The following is a 25,212-nucleotide window of genomic DNA, read 5'->3' as shown; positions in this document are numbered from 1 at the left end:
TAATGTGTACAATTTTATTCCAAGCCTGACAGGCCTGTCGTTGGCTGTTTAAGCAAACGCGAATCTTTATCTCTCCAACACTACTTCGGACTCCGCGCCACTTTTCAACCGATCACAACTAGGATACATATAAAAATTATCATGTCCTTAACACGCGTTTTCCGCCAACGACGCCGGCTGATAGAAAATGAACGACTCGCTGTTGTCTACAACTGAGTATTTGATGTTGTTGTTTTGCAAAGGTAAAGAATTGCTTTAAAATGCCTTCCACGGGTGCAGCACGTTTATTTTCCCTCATTCAACCAATAATGTTCTCGTTAAGAGAAGTTGCCGTTGCCGTTGACGTAAGTGTTTCTACAACTCCTCAATGGGCCTTATTCGTGCGGCGGCCATATTGGTCATAGACAATATATTTCGAACCCCGAGCCTCGAGTTGAAATGTTTGGGAACGAGTTTCGGTCGGGCAAAACAAAAGTTCTCAATCCCTCGGGACTCAACATGGCCGCTGTGCGATTAATACAGGAATTGCACCGACCAGCGGTCTGGGTAAAAACATTGGTTTGGTGTTGCGGCTCTCATTCTCGCGGGCTCAAATATGTAATATCTGTACAAGCGAATGACTGGGTTGGTGCAATTCCTGTATTTAGCCGCAAATAAGACTTTAACCCTGTCAGGAGTATACCTGGCATATTTTCGCCAGGGAAAAGGGAAGTATTCAGTCACAAGCCGGCTCAACTTCGATTGCGTAGGTATAAAAACAATGAAATAAGCCGCAATCTGAAGGAAACAAGTCTGAGTGGAGCATGGCATGCTCCAAAGCTCCCTCTTCTTCTTCCTCCATTTGCTTCTACACCCCTAACTGTATTGCTGGATGTTTCTCAACTATTTATGTCGTGGTTAAATTTTTTTTCTTGGTTTGAAAATTTTCAAATCAGTTCAATTTTGGTTTTTCTTTGTTTTACATTCATTATCCTAATCTGAAAAAAAGAAAACTTAAAGTTGAACTGATTTAAAAAAATTTTGAATCAGGAAAAAAATTGAACTACAACAATTACATTGAATATAAGCGACCTAAGCTGGTCACGTTTGATTGGTATCTGGTACCAAAGAAGCACAAGTGGTTTATTTGAAAATTTAACATCCCTCAAACAGATAATAGCGACCTTCTGATCTGGTATGAGAATGCGTTTTTCTGATGAGCTATACGGGCTCTAAACAATCGCTTCATACATGTAACTAGTTCTTGTTACAAACGCCTTCATAGTAATAGAGAAATTAACCAATATTCATAAGGACGAGGTTGACTTAAAATTGATCGTCAAAACTGAGGGTCGCTAATATTGTCCATCCAACCCAACATTTCTATACAAGGTATTGTTACCAAAAAAAAAAAAATACAAAAACTCAGATGGCACTTAAGGAATGGATTGAATGTTTGCCTTCCTTACTTTTCCTTCAAATCCTTATTTGTCAGAGTTAATCATCTCAAGGCAAAAAAAATCACAATTAACATATAAAAATTCCAGTCTGATCTGTCTTTTCAAGTGAAGGAAATTTTCTCGAGAGAAAGACATTTGAATTTCAGGAAATTTCGTGAACACAAGGTTCCAGATTCAACCCTTCACTGCCCTCGGTTACAAGGTTGATCATGTGCTTTGACAGAGCAATGCACAAAGTGCCTTGGAACTCAGTCTTAGGAGTTAAAATTCCCAAAGACAACTGAGACCTTAGCTAAGAAGTACAAGTGGTACATTCACCATGCCTTAATCAACTACGCATGGTCTTCATCCCAAAATCATTGCATGGGAAATCACTTCAAATCACTAAATATATACTTTTCTACTGTCCTAAAATCATGGAATTAACAAATGATTTTAAATCAAGACGTCGATGGCTAATAAACTGTGATAAGACTTTGTTTTCTGATTAGATTAGTGTAATTGTGCATGTACAGTAACCTTTCAACACTTAGCAAACACTGAACTCAATCAACAACTTGCGGTTTACATTGCAACAACTGAGAAAGCAAAACACCTACAAGTGGTCGAACAATAGACCGACAAAAGGTAAGAACGTGGCCACTAAAAGACTAATCTTAGGACAAAAAACTGTAAATGGTGTTTTGGCCTCTACATCCAGTTTGCTCCCAAACAGCTCTACTTCAAGCTGTGTAATTGGCATTTTTTTTACTGTGTTAATTTGGGATTTAAATTAAAGAATAGGCTGTTAATTCTTTGCCTGGCTTCAAACATTGGGGCCAAAAGAAAAGGAAAATAAAATATTTATTGTTAGACTTCATTTTGCCCAGCATAAACTTGACATATATTGTTGATTGAGTTAATTTCAGAGTTTGCTAGTTATCGAAAAGCCAAACACATTCAAACATCTTACCACTTCAGAGTAGCACTATCTACATTAACATACTTTTGTCTGAGACTTCAAACTGCTCCATTTTTAAGTGTTTAAAAGAAACCTGTACAAATCAATATTCTATGTTGAAGCGAACTTGGTCATATTACAATATCTCTAGGACAGAGAAAACGAAAACATATGCTTCCTTTTTCCCTTCAAACTACAAAACAAATCTACCTTTAACATCACTTAAAATATCACTGGCTACGTTTATGTCGAACATGGTTTGTGAAAAATATCTGCTTTGTAGTGAACAGGTTATTCTGAGCACCAGTAAACAAAGTGAACAGGTGCTACCTAAACCCAACTTATTCACAACATAAGAGCATTTAAGTTAACTCTAACCCAAACATCTTTAAGAGACCATAAGTACCATGAAACAACGGCACTACTTTTTCACTTACTGTTATGGACAAGTCATGTTCTGATCCAACGAAAGCGCGAATGACTTGTTGAGGTTTTCAAGTCGGCTATTGAACTCTTCTTGAATTCCAGCAAATGTTTGACGCAGCCCAGATCCTGGTTTACCTCCACCAACCACATCTACTCTCTCTTCTTCATCACCATCGCCACTGCTGCCGACATCTGAAGTACTGCTACAAACGTTTACTGATGTGCCATCTAAGGTATTCTTCTTTGCTGTTTTGGCTTCTTCATTTTTCTTGTCCCCTGACAAAGGTTCTTTCTTGACGAAAATGCTACCCTCTGAGCTTCCTAGTTTACTTTTCACAGGAAAAGACTTGTTTTCTCTGTTGTCACCCACTGGTGCCTGCTTCTCTTTAGATGGAGATTGGCTCTGCTCTGGCTGTTTTGCTGCAACACTCCGTGGAATATCTGAATTTACAAGTCCATTTCGGTTACCATAGAAACCTCTCAAGGCATACTCTGGCAGGTTTCTCTCTGTAAACCCTGAAGCTGCACCAATATCAAATGGTGATGGGACAGGAAAACGAGTCGGGTAAACAAATGGGAATTTGAGTAAGCGCAGCCTTTCAGCTGGAGTAAGAAGGCCTGCTTGGGCAGCTATCATTGGATTCAATGTAGAATGAAACATTTCAGTATTACTCAGCCATCGCCTCATAGCCAAAGCCGTGTAAGGATCATTTCCTAGGCAGCATGGATTGTGCATGTCAAAAGGGCTTCTTAGGTGCTGGAAATCATGAAGCATGTCATGTTGTAACATGACATCAGGGTACATAAATTCAGGAGGAAACGTACAAAGTCCAGGAAATTTAGATGCCATGTTCCCAAGACTAACAAGGCCTTGAGCAGCATCGAGTCTGTTGTCCTGATTGTTCAGAAGCCTTCTATCTGATGTCTCAGAACTCTGTGCACAATCCTCGTTCCTCTTGGTGTTTTCAACCTTGATTTCAGGAATTGCTGGCAAGTTTCCTTTAAAGAACAATGATCTGGGATCGAAACCATCTCTTATGAAAAGTTCACTGGCATCTGCTAAACTGCGAGAACGCTTTCTCATGTGATCTTTCTCATCAGGCCTGTGGGAATCCATGTAGTTTGCTGCTCTCTTGCGGTCCACCCTACGAGCATTCATAAATGGGTGGCTCCTTCCAGCCATAAGATGATCCACAGCTAGACCTCCATCAATGTCCTGAGAGCTACTGCTTGATGGCGGGGAAATCTCGCTGCCTTCACTTCGCATGTCAGAGTCTGTCAATAATAACTTACTGCCTTGACTGGAATCAGGAGATGGGTGCCCTGAATCTGACGAAGCTGTGGGAGATGCCAGAGGACTGACAGCAGTAGATCGAGTTTCAGATCCTAAATAATGACGGTTCATGGGCATTGAAGGGAGCATTCCTGTTAAAGGAAGAGTGGCTCTCCTGCAATAAAGAGAGTTTGCAACTGTGAGACACAGTTACATTTAAAAAAGAAACACTACACTCCTAGCACCGCCTTTTAAACTTCCCTGCATTTTCCTTTCCTTGAGATATGAGGATCATCCATCACCTCCTCAAGATAATTCTGAGGCTTCTTTGGACCCATCCTCAACTCCTTCAAACTATTGACCCCTCTGTAAAGGGAATCTGGATAATTTCTACAACTGCATGGTGACACCAATGCACATAACTATGTTGTGAATAAATCTCATACAATACAATACAATTTACAATACATACTTTATTGACCACTCCCCATAGGGGCTTTTCAAGGCCAATGAACAAATGAAGGAACAGAACAACAACAACTGTTAAGAATCCCAACTGACCGGGGAAGCATACCAGTTGGCTGCTTACAAATGCATCTAGGGATTTGAACCAGGGACTACCAGGAACAAATTCACCGAGTGGTCACAGCGGGTCTTGAACCCAGGATATCAAGATCTCAAGGCAAGGAATAGAATGATGATTTGTATCCATCTGGTATTACATACATGTATATATTAATTCTCTCAAGCCTTTTCCATCAAGAATTTTACAATCCTGAAAGTCATGGAAAGCTACGTGTCCGTAGCCAATCAAAGGGCCAACAGAATAGCCTTCAATGCAGTGCCCATGTTGATACTGTGTATATCAAAACAGAGGAAATAAAACAAAAAGACTCTACACAAACCTGCCACAAATGGGTTCACTGTTAGCTCTCTCCAATCTCTTTTGAGCAGTCAAAGCAACTTCCTTTTTTACTGTGGCTCCAGCATGGTGTGAGTGAGGACTGTTCGCAGGTGAGCAGATGGCAAAAAGACCATACTCTACGACTTGACTATCGCGCTTGCGTGTGTGAATTTCTCTTAATCTGCCAGACAACCTGAAGAGCTGCAATAAAGAAAGTTAAATTTTATTATGACGGATCTTTATAGGCAAGTCATATCCACCTAAAATCACAATATATTCTGCAACGTATGCAATGAACAAGTTTTGGTTACTTCATTATCTAAAAGATAAACAAGTTATAAAATTAAGTATGACCAAAAAAGGATGTTATGGAATACATGCACCCTTTACGTTCTCTAGACAAAATAACAAAAACTGGCTGCATAAGGATTAACATTAACAGAGAAAAATCACTTTGTTTCATTAAATCAACCATAGTATTATATTTGGTAAAAAGCATTTCACAACTCACCCCATAGACTCATGAGTCCTGTGCCTAATGATCTGTTGTCAGCATTTTGTGCACACACCAAAACAAAAAACAACAATGCATTTGATTTACCTTGTAAAATCCACCCCCATGGTTTAGTGTACACTTCATGCGACAAGTAAATGAACGATTTAGCCTGTCACTGTCATCTGAGGCTAATAATTAAAAACAATGAAAAATAAGGTAACAGTTTTACAGCAGTAAAGTCAGCCTGTAGCAAGAGAAAACATAATAAATTAGAAGAAAACTTGCAATGCAAAAGTAACTACCTTACCTACATTCTATATTTAAATCAACACTTTAGCCTCACCAAAGCAATGAATCACTACGTCTAACCCATTGTTTCCAATAGAATGATTTTAGACTAACGCAGAATATTTTAGTTGTCAATCGTTATTATAGTAACTTAATTAAAGACTTTATTAACGGAGTTAGGAGTCACAAGGTTTCCTCTTTTCATTAATTTTAATTTTAAAAAAAATTCCCAAAAGGGTACTTTCATAGATGATGGCAGCCTTCAGTAACAGACATTGTGGTTTCATTTTTTTTTTCCCTGCTATTTTTTTTCTTTTTTAACCATAAACAAGCTCACCTATTTTTAAATCATCTTGACTTAATACATCTTTTTGTTTGTCCTCATTTTTCTGTGGTAAAAGAAATAAAGTTATACTCTTCTGCCTTTTTTTAGCATCATACTTCTCATTCATTTTAAACATGGCAAAAAGGATAAGATAGTTTTTAGGTTTGAAAGAAAATTCACCCTGAGCAGGATTTGAACCCACGTCCCCTCTTTACTAATTTATTGGGTGTGGTAACCACTACTACACCACCAGGACAACCATGCTGGCAATACAGCAATCAAAGGTGTGATATACAGCGTGATTAGGGCGTGTGCCTCCCGGGAAATTTTATTTTCACTGTGACAAGGCAGGGGAGCCTATAATTTCACTTGAAACACAACTGAGGATCAAGTTAATGATTCACAACTGCAGTCAACTTAGCGGATGACAAGGAAGGATCCACAAGGGATACAGCCTAATAGCAGACCCAAACTTCCACTCGGCCATATAGTCAGTGGGACTTCGAATCACCCAACTTATGATGTTTATTCACCAAGAGCTGTTAAAACGTTAATTTTATGAATATTCCACTCTTTATTTAGTACAAAATATATTGCCTTTTTGTGTTATTGAAGCGCTTGATTTGACACGAGTATTAAATACATAAAAAGCCATTACACCATCCATGGAATGTGTGGACATTGCAACTTTCATAATATCATTGGTAGGGAAATAAACACCGTACTAAAGATAGCCGTGGATAATGTAATTCTTGAATTATGTGACCCTTGTGACTACTTTGCTAGCCCTTTATTCGTGTAAAAAACCAATTAAATTTAATCATGACTTTTGAGAAAGAAAGCTGTAAGTTCTTAATAGTGTTATTATGGTATCGTTCATAATAATCCATACATATCCCAAAGAAACTTCCAGATTAATTAAGACCATTATGTCATCGGACCTAATATGGCACCTATAGTAAACGCGGTGATCGAAGTATTGAAGCACATTTGTGATATTAATTGTTTAACAAAGTGAGAAACCGATTTTCTTGAAGTATTTATACATTATTTTAATGGAGAGTCGTGTTCTCGCTACCAGTTCCGAACGATTTCATCATATAAAGATTCAAATACAAAAGTTGTGTACTGTTTCTCTTGGGTTGTCAGACAAAACGAGATTCGCCAGCTGGCGACCAGTTCTGAAAATCTAGTCGCCAGCACTCAATTTTTGGTCGCACTGGCGACCAGTTCGTCGCAATTTCAAGCCCTGGGTTAGTTTGAGGTTTGCATGTCGATTTTCTGAGAACTTTTTCGAAACTCAAGGGCAAAATGCCTGCCTATTCAACAACTGCTGAACCACAAAACCATTAATCACTCGAGGCCCTGATTTTTGTGTGTATCCACAGTTCCAAAAAATTGAAGAACACAAGATTAGTATCGCATGAACATATAACAGAGAAATTAGGAAATTGCTTCTTTTGCCATCAAAAATGGGGGTCGGCTTAAGCTTATACACGGGTAAATACGGTATAGATGTGACTCTGTATAATGCCAGACAATTCAACTTGTCAGTGGGGTCAGTTCAGGGATAAAAGGACTACAAATCACAAAATCATGATACACTTACTACTTTGGGTTTCTTTTCAGTAGGTTTAGGCCATGCTAAGTTTGTTTTCACCATATCCTGGTCATCAATGTGTAGAAACTTGAACATACTCTGATGAATGACAGCAGCCTGTAAAACATTGCAAAAAATGCACCTAGCCTGTCAAAGACCCATTTTTAAGCAAGCCATTAAGTACTATGCAAATGAGCCACACCTCCTTACAACAATAATTAGTTTGTAAAGGGTCTATTCCCCCCCCCCCCTCCCCCCTCAGGGGTTGATGCTGATCCTTGAAGAATAATCAGAAGAATAATCAGAAAAATTTAAGCCATCTGATGGTTGATTGGACATGACATATCATGCATGATTAATATATATGTGATATATATGTAATTATTCACCAGTTAGGAGGTCTGTATTTGGAAAAACTGTGCCCATTAGGTAGCTCTTAGGACTGCAGGCTCAGGCAGTTCTCAAGACAGCTCTAGGGCACAGTTTTTCCCAACACAGACGGACTTATAGCGTAGACTGGTGAATACCATTTTTTTTTCTCTAAAACCTGATAAAATACCTGAACAATAAATAGCTGGACTTCTGATAGGATGCGCAAAAAATTTAAAGATTATGCGGAAATTTTCGGCCATATTTTGTGTAAACATTTGTCGATTATGCGGAAATCACACCGGATTATGCAGAAATTTAAACAATTAAATAATTTAACTAATAATTAGGCCCATCCCATATATTTACATGCTTATGGTAAATCAGGACTCAAAATTGTGACCAATACAGTCACATTTGTGACTGATTTTTTTCTTATGGTGATTAAAATATATGAGGGGTCGACAACTTGTGACAAGCTTTCACCGTTGAAGTAAAAGGGTTAGCAGTTGGCACTTTGCCGCAATTTTTGCTAAAATAAATAAATTGATAAACAATTGTTTTGTTTCAATTTGGAAATATGGAGCAAAATTGTAATATGGTTGGACCGCAATCTATTCCCACGATCAGTGACCATTTTCAGCGGTAATTTTTTACACACATGTATTGCGGGCTACTATTTTCCCTACGATTACAATATACAATGTAATTTGTGACTATAACTTGCACCTAAAGTTTCACATACATGTTTCTTGTCGCAAAAGTGGGGCCGGATATTTTTTGAAATTCCAACCCCAGGGTATCTGTAATTTATAACACAAGTTCTAGTGTCCAGGCTCATTGCCGAAAAATGTGTGGAAACTGCTTACGACTTTCATCTTGCGAACAAAATGGCATGTTTTCTTTAATAGATCTTCAATGTTTAGGAAAATAAGCCTTTCAAAACAGTCAATCTCTTTGGCTTTTATGTTTGTAAGGATGGTAAGCAGCTGCTTTATCACCAATATCAGGCATTTCTTCCGTTTATGAGCAAAATATTGTAATTATGCGGAGGATGAGGATTTTAGGGATTATGCAGATCCGCATCGCCGCATCCTGTCAGATGCCATGAAATAGGGATGCAATTATGGCAAGATTATCCATAAATTGAACAATTAATTTTTCTTGGGAGTACTAGAAACAGATGTAAATGCAAATTCCAGGAAGAGGCTTCACCGAAACATTTCAATTTGCATAATAATAAAGGATAAAAAATTAATACACTTTTTGCACACTCGCCATTGTAAAAAGAGTATTTTACTGGTTTTATTTACTGTATGTTACAAACCAATGCTCTCTTTATTGTCGTAATTTTCCACCTTGGCAGGGTAATAATCTCACTTTTGCTGTTACAACTTTCATCTGAGTCCATGTCGAAATAAGTACTTGCATAAAAAGTTAAAGGTTTACGCAAAGCAAGTGATGTAATAACTGACTCCATCATTACATGCAACGGATACCACATGCTGTGAGTGGGAGAAGATGGGAGAATACCGCCTACTACCAAAAACCAATCAGATCACAGGATAAATTTAAAGAATACTGCCCAGTCATGAGAGAGAAATATGATTAACTTTACCTGAATTATGACTGCTTAACTATTGAAACTCGGCATGATACCTGATAGGCATCAATCCACAGATTAACCTCAGGCTGGTAAATCGGCAATTCCAATGGCATACCCAAATGGTGTAGGATCTTAATTTCACCATACCACAAAGATATTTTGCTTTTAATCCATCTGGAAATCTTACATGTGTCAACTTTGCCTTTGCCAAAAAACTTGATCATTCTAGGCCTTATATTTCTAATGACTCCATCAGCTTATTTAAGTGCCTTTTACTGGGAATCGATCCAGATTTATTTAGCTTTAAATGCTGGATATCTTTATGGTTCCGCTCACCAGGGCCCAGTTCCTCAAAAGCCGATTAACGCTAAGCTAAGATTAAAAATTAACCAAGCAGTTTATTTCTCTACTCCCAAATGCTGTTCAACGCAGATTTTCGGCAGAACTTTACATGAGAAGACGTCAATCTTGAAAAACAAAAATAAGCGAAAGAAACTTTCACCAAAAAGTTGAAAACGTGAAACAAAAGTTTACGCTAATCCTGGATTAAGTTAATCGGCTTTCGAGGAACCGGGCCCTGGAGTCAAAGCTGGAGCCATTATCCACAGAGTTCATGTATAAATTTTCAAATGTATCATTTAGCTTTGTCTGTTAGGTGTCCAGTTTTATCAAGTCTATTAATTATAACTCTCTTAGATTTGGAACTCTCTGTGGAGCAATGATAGGAGAGTGACAATATCCTCACCTGAGAATATCCCAAGAAGTCACGTACATTTTCAGACACATAAAACAACTGCCCATCTTGCGTAATCACTGCTATAAAGCCATCAAGAGCCTAAACAGAATTATGAACAGACTACAGATCAACATGTTATCTAATTCAAAAGGAGAACCACCTATTGTACAAACTGTAAAATAAGATAATATATGTTTGTGGTATTAAAAAAGATTATCCTAAAAGAAATGTCCATTAATACCAATGACAAGCATTTTTATAAGAGACTAATTCCTACAGAATAAGGAAATCTAAATTAGCTTTGAAGGTTAAGAATGCAGTAAAATAAGCATCTGGAGGTCTAACAATAAATACAGCCAAGGTTAACATACTGTAATATGTTAATATAGGACTTGTCAAAGAAAACTCACACACTTCACATACTTCTTCATAATGATTATATATAGCTGGCTCCAGAGAATTTAGTGCTCCTCTAAGATTTTAAAAACTTCCCATTTGAAAATATATTTAGTACATAGGATAGTGAAATGCAGGACTTTCTGGAAATTTTAGGTTTTAATTGAAGGGGTAGTATCATGGGAATTATCCCTTTTCTTTTGACCATAAATTTACCAAATCAATTTTCAGTGACTTTTTCATTCTTAAATTGCTTCTGGATCACCACAAAATGGAAGAAATTTTGGCCCTTAATTTTTGTTTGCCATCCATAAACAGGTCTCCTTTGCTTTGCAGTCTTACTAACAATCCATGACACTACCACTTTAAGTGCAGCACTTGCAACTAAAGAGTAACCCTTGTAGAGGCAATCAGTAAAAAGTATGCAATAGGTACATGTATTGACAAAGGGATCACATTGTAGCTTTAACGCTGTAGTCTACCAAAACTAATTGTGCATGGCTTTAATACCTCTAATGAAAGCTGTGAGAAGACACCATTTCCTTCAACTTCCCTAACAAGCTCTTCACAAGTTTCTTCTTTTCCGTGTCTTCCATCGGAGACTGAAAAGAAATTCCAAAGGTGAAAGTGAACAAAAGACATTCATGTACGTTGGGCTCTGAAAACCTTTGCTTTCCGACAATGAGAGGCAAACAGTTTGTTAACAAATGAATGTTTCCAAGGATCACGAAACATTTATGCACAAAAAAGTGTACTAAGCAATAATTATATAGGTATATAGCCCTTTCAAAAATTGCAATCTTCCAAAAACTTGGAAACTGATGCAATGTTCAGTGATTTGACTAGATTTCACAACATTTATTGGAACACTGTCATGGCATGCTGATTGCTGGTCAGTATTCCATAAACGTCTTCTCGGATCGCTTCTACATCATTTCTTGAAAAACATGCAAACTTGAAAACACTCTCGAATGTTTTCAAGTTTAGCATGTAACTCTTTCTTTGCCATTTGTTCCAGAAATCAGGTAAAGAAAGTCTGTGCATTAAAAAAAAAATTGAAATTTAAGGAAATCAGTTTTGTCATATTTTTGTGCCTACCATAAGCTGAGCTTTTCAGTCTGTTACTAAAAATATCATGCCCCTTTAAAAACTGGCTCAAACTTTGATACTGCCAACGTACATGTAGATATATAGTGAAGACTGCATGGACACGGTCACACCCAATCAAAAGGTTTAATACCACCTATAAAGTATAATAAAACTTAGGAAAGGCTTCAATGGGTTGTGAACAAATGTTATCGTAAGTATAATTCGTGTTAAGTAAACGGCAACTAAGCAAGTGGACCGCGCATACTTTGGTGTTTTTCGCTTCTTTCAGGGTGCACCTAACTTTAAACGGAATTCTTTTATCGTGGACATTAAGATTGGCGCGAGTTGCACTCAAGTGTTTATTTTTAATTGCGCTCTTGTAAACGTCTTCACGGTTTCTTAATTACTGTCTGCATAAAACGAGATATGAAAAATGGAAGGTCTTGAGCGACGATTCAAAAGAAAATTTCGATGATTCCAATGTTGTGTACACTTAAGCTAACAAAACAAAATTTACTATCAGATATTTTAATGTATGCTTCTTCCTTGCTGTGAAAAAATGCGGGTTTTTCGATAACACAGGAAACAATATTGTTTAAGAAAGCTTGACTGTCAGGATTTCTGACGATGGAAAGAAATCCAGGAGATGTTCAGGTCTATTTAATGAAATCTTTTACACTTCGGCAGCGGGTGGGATTTTACTGGAAAGGCCGGAATATTGCATTGGTAAGGCCACAACATACTAAAAACGAGTAGAAAACAGCTCGACCCTATTATTAACTCTGAAAACATTTACTTGCACATTATCGATGAAAGCTGTCTTAAAGCTTGAGATTTATGTATCGATCGACTAACAGCTTCATTAGCATGATAAATGACACGAAAACACCGTGAAGTCAACTAGCGCAAAACAAAACTCCAGGTTGCAACTAAGGACTCAAACTGCTTCTACGAATGCCGAAATGCGTAAACATTTGCGGTTTTGAAAAAAAGGGTCAAGAGTATACACATACACAGGGAAAGTTCATCCTTGATGCCTATACTAGCCAGTACAAAGGAACAACAAAGCTAGGTAAAGATTCTCACGTGATCTCCTCGTACACACAAAAAAAGAACCTCTCACTTTTAGCTTTGCAAGGAAGATGGGTCAATTATGCAAGTCACTGAGAAAGCTAAAAGAAAAAAAAACATGAAGTAATTATATTTTTGCTTGTTTGCCGCTTCTCGTTGCGTGAGCAATGGTTACTTCACAGTCTGCGTGACCAAAGAACAACTGCATCTTAGTACAACGCCAGAGGTGTGAATCAGCACATGTATACACGGGGAGCTAGGGGAGCTAGGGGAGCTAGTCGAGCTAGTCATATCCAATGACCATGGGTCCCTTGGGTTCATTCTTCCTCTGAAATTGAATTTCGCTTCCGTGCACATCCTAAATCTGGTTTTTGAATTGTTCGAGATTTACCTTATATGAAATGCGTTGTGACTGTGCTTACCTATGCAAAATTGATCGTCCGTACAGGGCGGTTCAATTCAAGCAGAAAGCGTCACCCAAGATTGATCAAGATTTACAGCCTTTCCAATCACTTAACGGTTACCAAGGCAAGGAAAAGGTCGGCGAATTTTTGAGGGACGCAATAGTCGAAACAGAGAAATGTCAGAAATAAACACCGACGAGATCATGAAAGGAAAAAGACAACCGCAATACTTCTGCTTTCGACATCTCGCTTTTGTTGGGTTTCACTATCAAAAATTTATTGAAAAAAAAATTTAAACAAATGCATCGATGTTGTGGTATTTTTCTTGAAATTCAGTAAGACTTCAACTTATGATTACAGCTTCTCGAGGACTCGGGAATTTAAAGCACATGATTTTATAGTAAAATTCTTAAACCGCCGCGAGATTTTAACTCCTGTAAGGATGAAAAAATATTGCTGTTATGCTTTCGACTAACAAATGTCCAAACAAAGATGTCTAAACAAAGATGTCTTCCATTGAAGATGATCAAGACGGTCAACAAAGACAACTTATTGATGGTATCGTCCCCATCTTTCTTCTCTGTCGCAACGGCTATTTTGTTTTCCCACCGCACAGCGGAAAAGACGATTCATTACAAGGTAATCACGGATGACCTCTTTGCCCTCTAGTCTTGTAAATTAATCAAAATCTTTAAGGATATCCTCTTCCATTCCTCTTTATTTACGTCTGAAAAAATTTTCGTGGCTATCGCTTTGTAAACAAATCCACAGTGCTGCAGCCGTGTTTTCAAATCACGAATTCAACCTTCCACTATAAAATCAATTCTCCATTTGTATTCAGTTACCACGAAAACTCTGATAAGCGTTTATCTATCAATTTAACGTTATACAATTGACCAATCTTTGGAACTTCCCTTGAGTTAAAAGCGGGCGTCGAAAGAACCTAAGAAATTTAATTCCCAAAAAAAAATATTGCATGGCAGCCACGAACAACTCAAGTGTCTTCACAGGAAAAGATTCACCAACAGGCATATCAAGACAAGACGTAAATGTAACACATTAATTACCTTGAAAAAAACTCTTGGCTCTCAAATAGCTGACGGTAAGTCTAAGAATGGAAATCTTATCCAGTTTCGTGACGATATCCTCTGGGAACGGCAGCAGTCTTGCGAGGTTGTCCAACTCGGCGTTGAGTCGATCGCGATGTCGCTTCGAAGGGTTTCCAGGCCTGAAAGACAGTTTTATCACGATATTTTAGCAGCGAATAAATCATAGTTGCAGAGTTCTTCCCTATTTTCAAATCTAAACAGCAAACCTTTTCGACACCGCGCTGAAACTTTGGGTGAGAGCACTCGATACAAGCACAGATCATACCACTGTCCAGGCTCAAGTAGGACAATCAAGCCTTTTCCACCTCACGATTTTTCACACCGACATAAAAACACCAACCAAGAAATTGCTCACGATACTAACCCATGGTTTTTTTTCTTCCGTTTAAGCTTACTGTTCGCATTCACATCCATAAATTCGGAGTCCGCCAGGGTGACTAGAGTATTACTTTCCCTTTTACTATAACATAAGACTCAAATTGTCGATGGTGAGTTCGCAAGACACTTCGCGGCCAGCCATAGAAGCTAAAATTAAATGATTTTCACGTAATGAAAACCATGCGAATTCGTCCGCTTGGGTCACGACTGCTTGACACACGCGAAGTAGCCACCTCAGTGAATAAGTCGCAGAAAATTTCTGAAATTGAACGGATTTCCAGTATCCTCAAAAGGGAAGAACTTCAAGTTTATGTGAGAGCAGAGCCAATTTTGCGACCCCACACCACAGTGATTGACATGCACATTGTACTGAGCTGGTATTGATCACGGCCAGCAACTGACTTGGGGTAGAAATCCTACAACGCTATTGGCTGCGCACGTGAAACCGACACGATAATTGGTTTGTTTTAAGACGACCCATATAATTTATGCAATATTTACAATTCAACGCCCAGAATAGCAATCATAGAAAATTTGCATGTGAAAAGAAACGTAAGGGAAAAGTCGCGTAGCTGTGACTTGCCATTGTGTTTTGGTTCGACTCTTAGTCACGCTGAATGTCAACTGCCATCTAATCACTCATCCGCGAAATTTACCTTCTGGAATCCGTCAAACCCCTTAACTTTTCTACACAAAGGTTAAAGGTTGATCCGCGGCCAAATCATTCTTAAGAACGTGAGTCGAGATGCTAATTATATTTTCAAGCGTTGATTTCTTTTTAAGATCTCACGAGACGTAGAGTACTATGGATTATTGTACTACCGTTCCTCAGTGAAAGTTCTTTTGTTCAAAGGTGCAACTCGCGTCATCCATCACAACGTGCACAAATAGAAATTTAATACCCTCTGTTACGTGTCTGGAAAATAACCACAGAAAAACACTATTTCTTTGTCTTTCGCACATAAAATCTAACATCGAGCAGATTTCTCTCGCGTTGTGTTACTCAAGACTATGATCGAGAGCAACGAAGCGGTCTATCGTCAGGGGACTAAACGACAACAAAAAAAACCACAGAAAAGTAATCTCAAACATAACATGTCACGCGCTAAATCAATGAACGTTACGCGAACGTCAAAATATAGATTTTTTTATTCGATATAAAAAAATTAACTTCGATCACCTCAATGCATATCATTACGCGAGCTTTTATTTTTCTTGTTATGTTTCGATAGACCGTGTGTTTATTTTCCTCCTGTCTCGTGACGGAAATGACATTTTCCCATACAGATTGTACTCAAATTTGTCATGCGAGGTTATCGCATTCACGAGAAAGTCACGCCATCCGCAAGTTGTGCACAGTTGACAAGCAAACTTAAAAGCGGCAAGAGCTTTTTAGCTAATTTACCCTTTAATATCGTAAAAAATGTGAACACTGGCTAAAATATGTCGAGCAAGCAGAATTCGTTCGAAGTTTTATATTCTAGGCAACGTCCATCTTCACGCGACAGCGTGATATATCTATAGACGAATATATTTTTTTGCTTGTAAATGTCAAACTGGAATCGACAGAGAACGTGAACAGAATAAATTATAAAAATAAACGCCCTCGTTATCTCAGGAAGTAAATCACTGATAAAAGAAGTAAAAATGCAAATAAAGATCTTGCTTGTAACAAATGGCCAAATGAACTAACTTTGGTTTATAAATTGTACTCCCAATCTTCTGATACATAGGCCTGAAAAATATACGAAATGCCTTGAATAAAAAAGTTCTTTAAATTATACCACTGTTGGCATTAACGGTAGAGAATCCAGTCAGTTCAAAAACTGACTGAATCAATTGTATTAAATTTGATTTTGCTGATTGTACAGTTTATTTCTCTTTCTTGTTTTCTCCTATTTTCTAATATATAAAGCAAGCTCCGGGAAGAGACTATCATTATCAAATCTGATATAATGTGCTTCTGGTGCATATTCATAAGTTAGTGTTGGTTGAGATTTTTAAGGCTTTCAAACGTCGGCTTTCTCGCGGTGGAGACTCGAGTCGTGATAAACAAGCCCGGCGAGACGAGGTTGATACCGCGCAATATAAAAACTTGAAACATAGCTTAATTATGGTTCTAAAAAGTTGCCAAAGCATGGAACCCTCGCCCCTTTGCACAAGACAAGAGCGGCATTTTTTATTGAAACCTGACCGTGAAATCGATCGCAACTGTTTATTGTACGTTACACCAAGTGATGAACGATCCAAAAAGCCTGAAATTCGTTTTAAGGGTCTTCGTGTTCCTGGACATTTCGTTTTTGGCTTTTATCCATGGATAAACGATAATGGGAACCACACAATACGCCTTGGCCCATGCGCCTGAACTTTGTTCTCTCTTTTGTTCATTATTCGAGACTTTGGGTGGTGTTTGGATATTGAATTTTAGCACCTGGGATAAAAATTAATTACATGTTTACAACCGAAAGTTTTTTAGAACTTGCTAACTGTAAATAGAAAACTAATCTTCAGTTATTTTTTAAGATCGACTCCAAAAAAGGCAAAGCAAGCAAAATGATTTCATCCTGAAGGATATATTTTTCCTGGCAACAGAAACCTAATAACGTTTTGTTGATAGAACATGTAGCGATTGTGGACTTTAAACTCTTCGTAGGAGTCCAGTAAATGGGATCATTGCCAAACAGACCGACCAGGTGCTTCAAAAGCTTTAAAAGAGTAAAAAGGCTATTTGAAAAACATCTCAGCGGTGTAAAATCTAACAACGTTTGTCCCTTGAACCAACATTTGCTTAAGTCCTGGAAGGACCAACACAAGACCATTTTTTGCATTGCGTGCAGGAAAGGTTTTCTGATCTGGCAGGCCTCGACACCCATGAATATTTATGCCCTTGTATGTCTAAAAGCCTGTCGCTTTTTCTGTGAATAACGACTCGAATCTATAATAACACATTGTCTTGTTAATTGAGACAGGTATTCGTCATTGTGTCCCTTTAGGGATTCAAAACAGTTGACAAAAGATGTATTCATCTTATTTCGTGAGAAATTGTCAAATGATCTCTTATCACAAATCCTCCTTGGCAAATATCTTAAGCCCATTGTCTCGTTTTACTTTTCGATGTATTTCACTCTGAATCTCCAAACGGGTTTTGCATTCGTGAAATCGAAGATTATCGTTGATGGTGAGCTAATGGAAAGAAAATGACCCCGCATCACCGTCTCTCCCCGAAAACCACAGCAACTCAAACAAAAATATTCGAACTGGGATACGGGGATTGGAAAGGGGGTGGGGGAGGGGGAATATAAAATCGAAATATCTCAGGGAACTTAGGAAACAATGGCACACAAACATATTTAAGCATCCAAAACCAAGGAACAGTTTTACAGTAGATTTCGGCAACAAGGAAAGGTAAGAGCTGTAACAAAATGCTTGGTTACAAAGATGAACTCTTGTTTGGGGTGGGGTAAGATGGGTTCAAATCCGTTCCGCTGAGATCGATGGTTCCGAAGACAACTCAACCACGTTTTACAAACAATCGCTTCTTTCCAGTTGAGTTGTCGTTTGCTGTTATATTTCTTTGAATTGTTCCTATTGTCTTGTCGCCTCACAAGATTAACCCTGGGAGACCGGTAGTAACCCCGTCGATTTGGTAACAAAAGAAGTCTGACTTTAAATTAGATGTTACGTAACTTTTAGAGTCCTGCAGATATTACAGAGCCTGCGCCCACTGACTCTTGATATTCCACATTTTGATAAACAGAAAGGAACAAAAACAAAATCGAGTCTTAGAAAATACCCTCTGTGAGTCTTCCCTCACTTCCATTCATTTTCAGCGAAACGAGTTAATTTTATTTTTATAACTGATCATTTGTTCGTTATCCTTGTAGGTAAAACAATTCTAGAACCCTAAGTTATCGTTAATGAGGGTCAAGATCTGGTCACCATTACTGAGCTCCTTGTGAGTATAAAAACCGTATGAGTAGGACGGCTGCTAAGAGCGGAAAATGTAGCCAGGGCATTGTCGCCAAAACCGAGGCTGGGAGGAAAAAGGCAAAGATAAGTGCTTTTTCAGTAGAGGCTCATACAATTTTCCGAAATACTGTGTTATGTTAGGGTCTTGGTTCTGTTTATTGGGATGTTCGTGTGTCTTCAACCCGCACGGCTATCCACAAGTCATTTTTAAGGTTACAACGGCGCGGAAGAATTCCCATTAGTATCCATTCGTCATGGATAAAGGGAAGGCCATCAATAGTTTGCTTGACCGAAACAGCTTACTGCTTAGAACTTGAATTATTGTATGCTTATATTAATACCCAGAGAGTTTTTACGTGAATAGATCGATTTAAACTTCATGGAAAATAATCTTCATACTTCCATAAAACAAGTTCTTGCACCTTTCTGAAGATTGTTTGAAAAAATACGAAAAAAGAAAAGCAACAGAAAAAACGTGATACAGGCATAAAATCTCAATTTTATTTTGAGGCTTTTTTGCGCCAGCACTCACGCATTTTTGGCATTGTGAAGCATCAAGAGCTTAGTTGAGGGGTAGCTGGATTTTTACCCCGGAATCTCGACGAGAAAATTGCAGTGACACTAAAACCATAAGAAAAATTGTTTAGCTTTCGAAAATCTTCCTTGAGTTCGGATTTTGCTTCATTCCTGAAGGCCGCCCCTATCAGGTTTTCATGATTATCAAAGCTCAGGGAAAACTCGTAAAATTTCTCACACTGAATTCCTTGACCCTTGATTTCTCGAGCTTACCACGCACCTGGACAAAGTCTGTACATATCGGACTTGAGGTTGTCCGGCTTCTGCCTCGGCTGGAATAACTTCATTCTCCGCAGTTTTTTCGGTTAAAATCATGAACGTAACCGCGAGAGAAAGCCAGCCATAAATGACCTACCGTAACACGGAATGGCTATTGAATGCGTGTGCCTTCACATCCAGTCCAGTGACTACAATGAATCCGACAACTCTTTTAACCGGGTCAAGCTAGCAAACTACAATTAGCAGCGTCGTTGTTTTTCCAGAAACAGAAAACATCCAAAAAAGAGAAAACTAGTTTCGTTTCAACAGTTTTAAAAGAACGAAATTTGCTCTCAGTTTCTGCTTTTTAGTGCAACTGTTTGGCCTTCCAAATAAATAAATAAATAAATAAATAAATAAATAAATATACATATATAAAGTGTGAAACTTGATTTTCGTAAAACAGTGCTCAATACATAGAAGTAGAGCGTAGAATATATGGAAGAAAAAGACAAATAAACTACAAGTTCACCCCTACAAGCCTGTTTCGTGGTCGCCCACTGATCAGTGGGTGATGAGTGGGCGACCACGAAACAGGCTTGTAGGGATGAACTTGTAGTTTATTTGTCTTTTTCTTCCATATATATTCATATATATATATAAAGTGTGAAACTTGATTTTCGCAAAGCAGTGCTCAATACATAGAAGTAGAGCGAAGTATATATGGAAGAAAAAAAACAAATAAACTACAAGTTCATCCCTACAAGCCTGTTTCGTGGTCCCCTGATGAGCCTGTTTCGTGGTCCCCTGATGAGTGGGCGACCACGAAACAGGCTTGTAGGGATGAACTTGTAGTTTATATATTTAATTATTTATTTATTTATTTGGAAGGCCAAACAGTTGCACTAAAAAGCAGAAAGAGCAAATTAGAGTGAAAACAAACGGATATTTTACATTCATTCCTTTTGGGTGACGCCTAATTATAAAAGACCCCAGCAGGGCATTTTGCATATATAATCATTAACTGTAAACCATTGTCACTCTTTAAATTCCGTTTTCTACTCAATATCTTGCATACAAAGAACAGAAAAGCAGGACGTGGAGGAATGAATTGGTGTTTTTTTCAGTTAATGGTGTTTTTTTTCTCAAATTTATCTTTATTTAGAGAAAGTTTGAATTCTTTATTGTGTGTGGATATGTGAAAGCCCCAACATTCCTTTCTTTATCTTTTAATGGTGCAAACCCGCAGCAATATGTACACTTGCAGACGGATTGACATGCCAGACAAGGTGTCCAAAGTCGGCGCCAGGGGCCTCACAATTTAACTGAAAAACAATTTGTCTGAAAAACTGACAGAAATTAGTTTTAGAACCATTTACAGGTGTTCACAGTTGCATAAATAAACGCTTTTTTTTGTTGCTCAGTAAAGTGGCTAGGATCGGACATGGACCGGGGTCTAAGCTTACGTCGGCTCAGATAAATCAACAAAAAATTGATAACTCAGAATTTCTTCTTTTAGAAGCAGAGTGCGTGTGCGTGCAGTTAATAAGTAATAACCAAATCGTGTAACATTAGCTGTGATGCAACATGAGAAAACAAGGGTCTTGAACATTAACGGATTCGCAATCAGCGGGAACCTTTAATCTCAGTAAGTTTTCAAATGACACCAAGTTCCACACAAAACCGAACAGTTGACCACTTAAGCTACTTTTGTGTGGGTAAACACACTACTAGATCAGGCTACGGAAGTCGTAAAGGCGATTGTTAGCCTTGCTAGACAGACTGACGGTGGAGTCGCTCAGTGATTATAACTGATCCTGGATTAAGTATTTACCCTTTTTACCCCTGCATCTCATTTTAGCACACCCTTCCTGCTTAGGTAGATCACTTTGATTTTCAATAAAGAGGTCAATAAAATAAAATAAAGGGATCTGTAGCAGCGATATAGTAAGAGATAAGATAGTTCCTACGCCATTGAACGAGTAACTTGACGGTTAATTAAAAACCGGAGTTCTTTTTTTACGCTTAAAAGGTTAGGTTTTAATGAATTCAAAGTAAACTGTTCCGCGCTCAAGGAATGAGAATTGTAGAAAAGTCAGAAAAAGCCTTGGAACATGGAGTTGCTGCCACCGTAACAAAGACAAACCCAACCGACAAAATATCTGCGTTAAAGTCACATGGAATATCTTCACCATTTACCGGCTGCGGCACTAGAGATAATCGGGAGGGTGGCGGCGCATGGGGGTCGTATATTCCCCGGGGTCACTTAACTGAATCGCTATGTTAAGTAGATGCAAAGATACCTGATGTTGTTTCTCTTGAATCATCCCTTTTGGAATTTATTCTTGTGGCTGGCTCCATGACTGAAATTTCGCCGAACCGTCGCAAGATCAGTGAATTACTTTAAATTATTACCCTTAAATAAGGGCTTGGTGAAAACAGCGCTGATTGTTAAGCGTTCTATGGTCACTAGTTTTAATAACCCCTTCTTCTCACGCGAATTTGGAAGTTAACTGCTTGTTGGTGAATATTTTGGGTGGAAAAAAGCATAAACTAGTTGACCAGTACCAGACAGTTAAAAATGCGTACCAATTTAAATTCAATTAACAAATTCCTTGTGGGATTTAAAAAATTAAAAAAAGGCTTTTTCAACAGCCGAGCAATAAAATTTAACTTGAACGTAAATCATAAAACCTTACCGTTAAAAACAGTTTCGGTTCGAAACCTTGTTTAATCTATCGGAGTAACTTTGAAAAAATGAGTACGATAAAATAAAGCGAGGCCACGGTTCGAAAGTCTCGTTTTTCGGCTCTGCGTCTGTTGGCTGCCACCCGGCTGCGAAAGACAAGACTCCACATCTGAGACGGCGCCTAGAGTAAACCTTGGCTCGAGCTCTTTGCTTGTTTATTCGGGTTTCGGCTTTTACCACGCAAAGGTTTTTAATGCCACTTGTCGAGCACACTAAACAAACCGATTAGCGTGACTAGATTTAAAAATAACTTTAAGTACCGATAAATGATTGGCTCGTATTGTTAACACTCGAAAATTCATCGCCTGAAGACCGTACTTCCTTATTAATGACAAAAGGACAAATGACCTCATTTTTTTACTGACAGTTGATATTTATAGGATCGAATGGAAACGTGTCACAATTCGTCTTCTTTATCAACGAAAAAACCCTCCATATTCAGTTTCAACACTGCATTTCAATATACTCTAATACATTTCTTTTTTATAAGCTGTAGTAAAATTTAGCTTCTTCGTAGTACTCTATAAACACCCTCGCAGGTCGAAAGAAGATAGTTTATAGCGGCTTTGCCTCCGATGTTTATGAACCCGTCAATCAAACGTTATCTTGCTTTTCATAAATTCACCTATTTCACTAAAGCGATGGAAAGTTTTTTCAGCCGAACTTGAAGAGGAACCCCATCCCGCTCGAAGAGTTGCTATAACCAGCAGAAAAAGCGTATGCGTTCCGTTTATACCGCCGAAAAAACGAAATAATTTAATACGTCCCAAATTTTTCCCCGCAGACTATCGCGTCTTTGAAGCCTTAGAGCAAAAACAGTCTGCCAATTACCCACAAAACCTTGACCTCCAAAAGCTGTCAGGACTATCTTGAAATCCATGATTCTTATTTTAAGTACAACGACGAAGCAGAAAAACGCCAGATAAAATTAAAATTTTTCCTTGTTCATCGCTGTCTTGCTTTCCGTACAAACACTGATAGCCTTCTTCCATGCACTTGGCCGTAACAAATTTAACCCTCCTCTCCGCAAGGGATATTTCTAAGACTTTTGAAAGCGCTTATTTAACCTTAGCCATATTCTTACCAAGCTGATGTCCTTCCTTTCCGAGGCCCTGGAAATTGAATTTCAAGATCGTTTTCCTGCATTCTTCGTTTGCGATACGAAACTACTTGTTCCCACATTGGCAATCACGCGAATATGAACTGTTTCAGTCGGGAATAAAGCGAAAGCGTAATAAAATAATCACGTCCGAAACACACCGACGTTAAATTAATCTGAAATCCGAAATCACCAAAGTTCTCAATAGCGTGACCTTGAGTTATTCTTGGGATCGATCAACCACCCGCATTTCTGTCAAACACGCGACCTGTCTCATGCCAGGGGGTATGGGTGGGGAAAATGAAAACTTCAGCGATCGGTTCTTGTTTACCAACTTGGAAACGGGGTGAACTTTCTCGTTAAACGGTGAAGCATTTTCTTCAGTATATTATGGGAAGCCAGGGATGGCGACTGTTCGCTAGCGCGAGGAGCGCGGAACAGGTCTACTTTCAGATAATTTTCTTTGTCCCACTCGTGCGTTCAAGTAAGATAGACAACACATGACACTTGTGGGCCAAGAATTTAAACCAATACTGACGTGTAATGAAAAGAGCTTATCTTAATAATAAATAAAACAAAATAAACACGAGACCACAACCAAGGAGAGTGGCAACCACGAGAGAAGGATCTAGAAAAAATAAAGAAGATTACAAATGACATATGGAAACTCTTAATTAAGAGAACAAAACATCGAAAATTAAGAACTATGATCTGGATTGTTAACCTGTCTCGTGTGACAGAAATAATATATTGATTAGCCAAAGATGGAGAGCAAAGCTAAGCAAAACAGAGTCACCACATAGAGGCATCTAACACGACACAAAGCAGGCTACCAATATTTTTTAATTAAGTTACTTCAAGTTCAAGGTCTTTCTTTTTGAAAACAAATATTTCGTCAACTTGTGGTAATACCTCACAGCCATCGACCTTCTCAGTTCAAAAAAAGGATCCAGACGATGCCAATTTTTACAGAACAGGTTTGTTGATGCTTGACACCTGCAACGAAATTTAATTTTTGGGGGTAATGCCTCCAGCAAGGCAATCGCTGAGGGCGATCCACTCACGCGATCAATGGACGAAAACAACCCAGTGGGTGTGGGGCAGGTGGCTTTATGCTCTCAAGACCAGGCTCCAATGACACAATTGCTTTCCAGTCACGAAATGTTTGTATACCTGGGGAGAGGCCAAGCCTGCCCAAAAATAATGGTAATGATAAAATAAATTAACAAATAATAATGAAGTTAAAAAATAAAAAGAAAGGAAAAAAAGTCCCTTGCTTTACTCTTAAGGGTATGAAATTCCAAGAGATTCACTAACTTGCGAATTAAGGCCCCTTGTTTTTCGTTCACCTTGCACGTGAACCATGGGAACTAGCACCTGGCGAAACGAAATAAGGCTTGCTCACGCCTTTCAAATAAACATCGTGCTTTTAATTTGGCCCACACTATTTCATTCTGTTCAAGACAATTAAATTGGTCAATTAAAAAAATAATAAAAAGAAAAGAAAAACCCTGGGGGATGAAAGTTGGGGTTTTACCCCGGTGTAAAAACCTGTGAAACTTTTTCTTTGTTTTGTGAGCTCGTGGTAGGGTTAGGTTATTGTTTGATGTTGTTTTGCTCTTTTGTTTTCCTTTGTGTTACGTCATCTGTGAGTTTCACAGGTTTTTACACCGAGGATGAGCCGAAAGTTGCATGTTCGAGAGTCTACAGTACTTTAGTCGCTATCATTTAACGAAGGGCCAGGAGAGCACTGTCCTCCCACCAATAAAGCC

General features: G+C 38.4%; 1 protein-coding gene across 2 annotated transcripts; it reads right to left on the bottom strand.

Moving 5' to 3' along the window:
- On the bottom strand, positions 1 to 23,888 carry LOC138007932 (uncharacterized). Of its 2 annotated transcripts, none has more exons than XM_068855065.1 (9): positions 23,426 to 23,888; positions 14,430 to 14,590; positions 11,309 to 11,400; positions 10,412 to 10,501; positions 7,701 to 7,808; positions 6,104 to 6,155; positions 5,584 to 5,666; positions 4,984 to 5,183; positions 1 to 4,253 (listed from the first exon to the last, which is right to left on the bottom strand). In XM_068855065.1, exons 1-9 carry the CDS (start codon positions 23,521 to 23,523, stop codon positions 2,819 to 2,821), a joined length of 2,319 nt encoding a protein of 772 aa, XP_068711166.1. In that variant the 5' UTR covers positions 23,524 to 23,888; the 3' UTR covers positions 1 to 2,818. The 2 variants fall into 2 exon arrangements, with proteins under 2 accessions (XP_068711166.1, XP_068711167.1); XM_068855066.1 differs by lacking the exon at positions 23,426 to 23,888 and adding an exon at positions 14,836 to 15,177.
- Between the last annotated feature and the right edge of the window lie 1,324 nt (positions 23,889 to 25,212).

The sequence above is a fragment of the Montipora foliosa genome, chromosome 6, assembly GCF_036669935.1.
Source record: "Montipora foliosa isolate CH-2021 chromosome 6, ASM3666993v2, whole genome shotgun sequence".
Classification (NCBI taxonomy): domain Eukaryota; kingdom Metazoa; phylum Cnidaria; class Anthozoa; order Scleractinia; family Acroporidae; genus Montipora; species Montipora foliosa.
The sequence above is the reverse complement of the archived record's forward strand: the minus strand, read 5'-3'. Positions and strand labels throughout refer to the sequence as shown.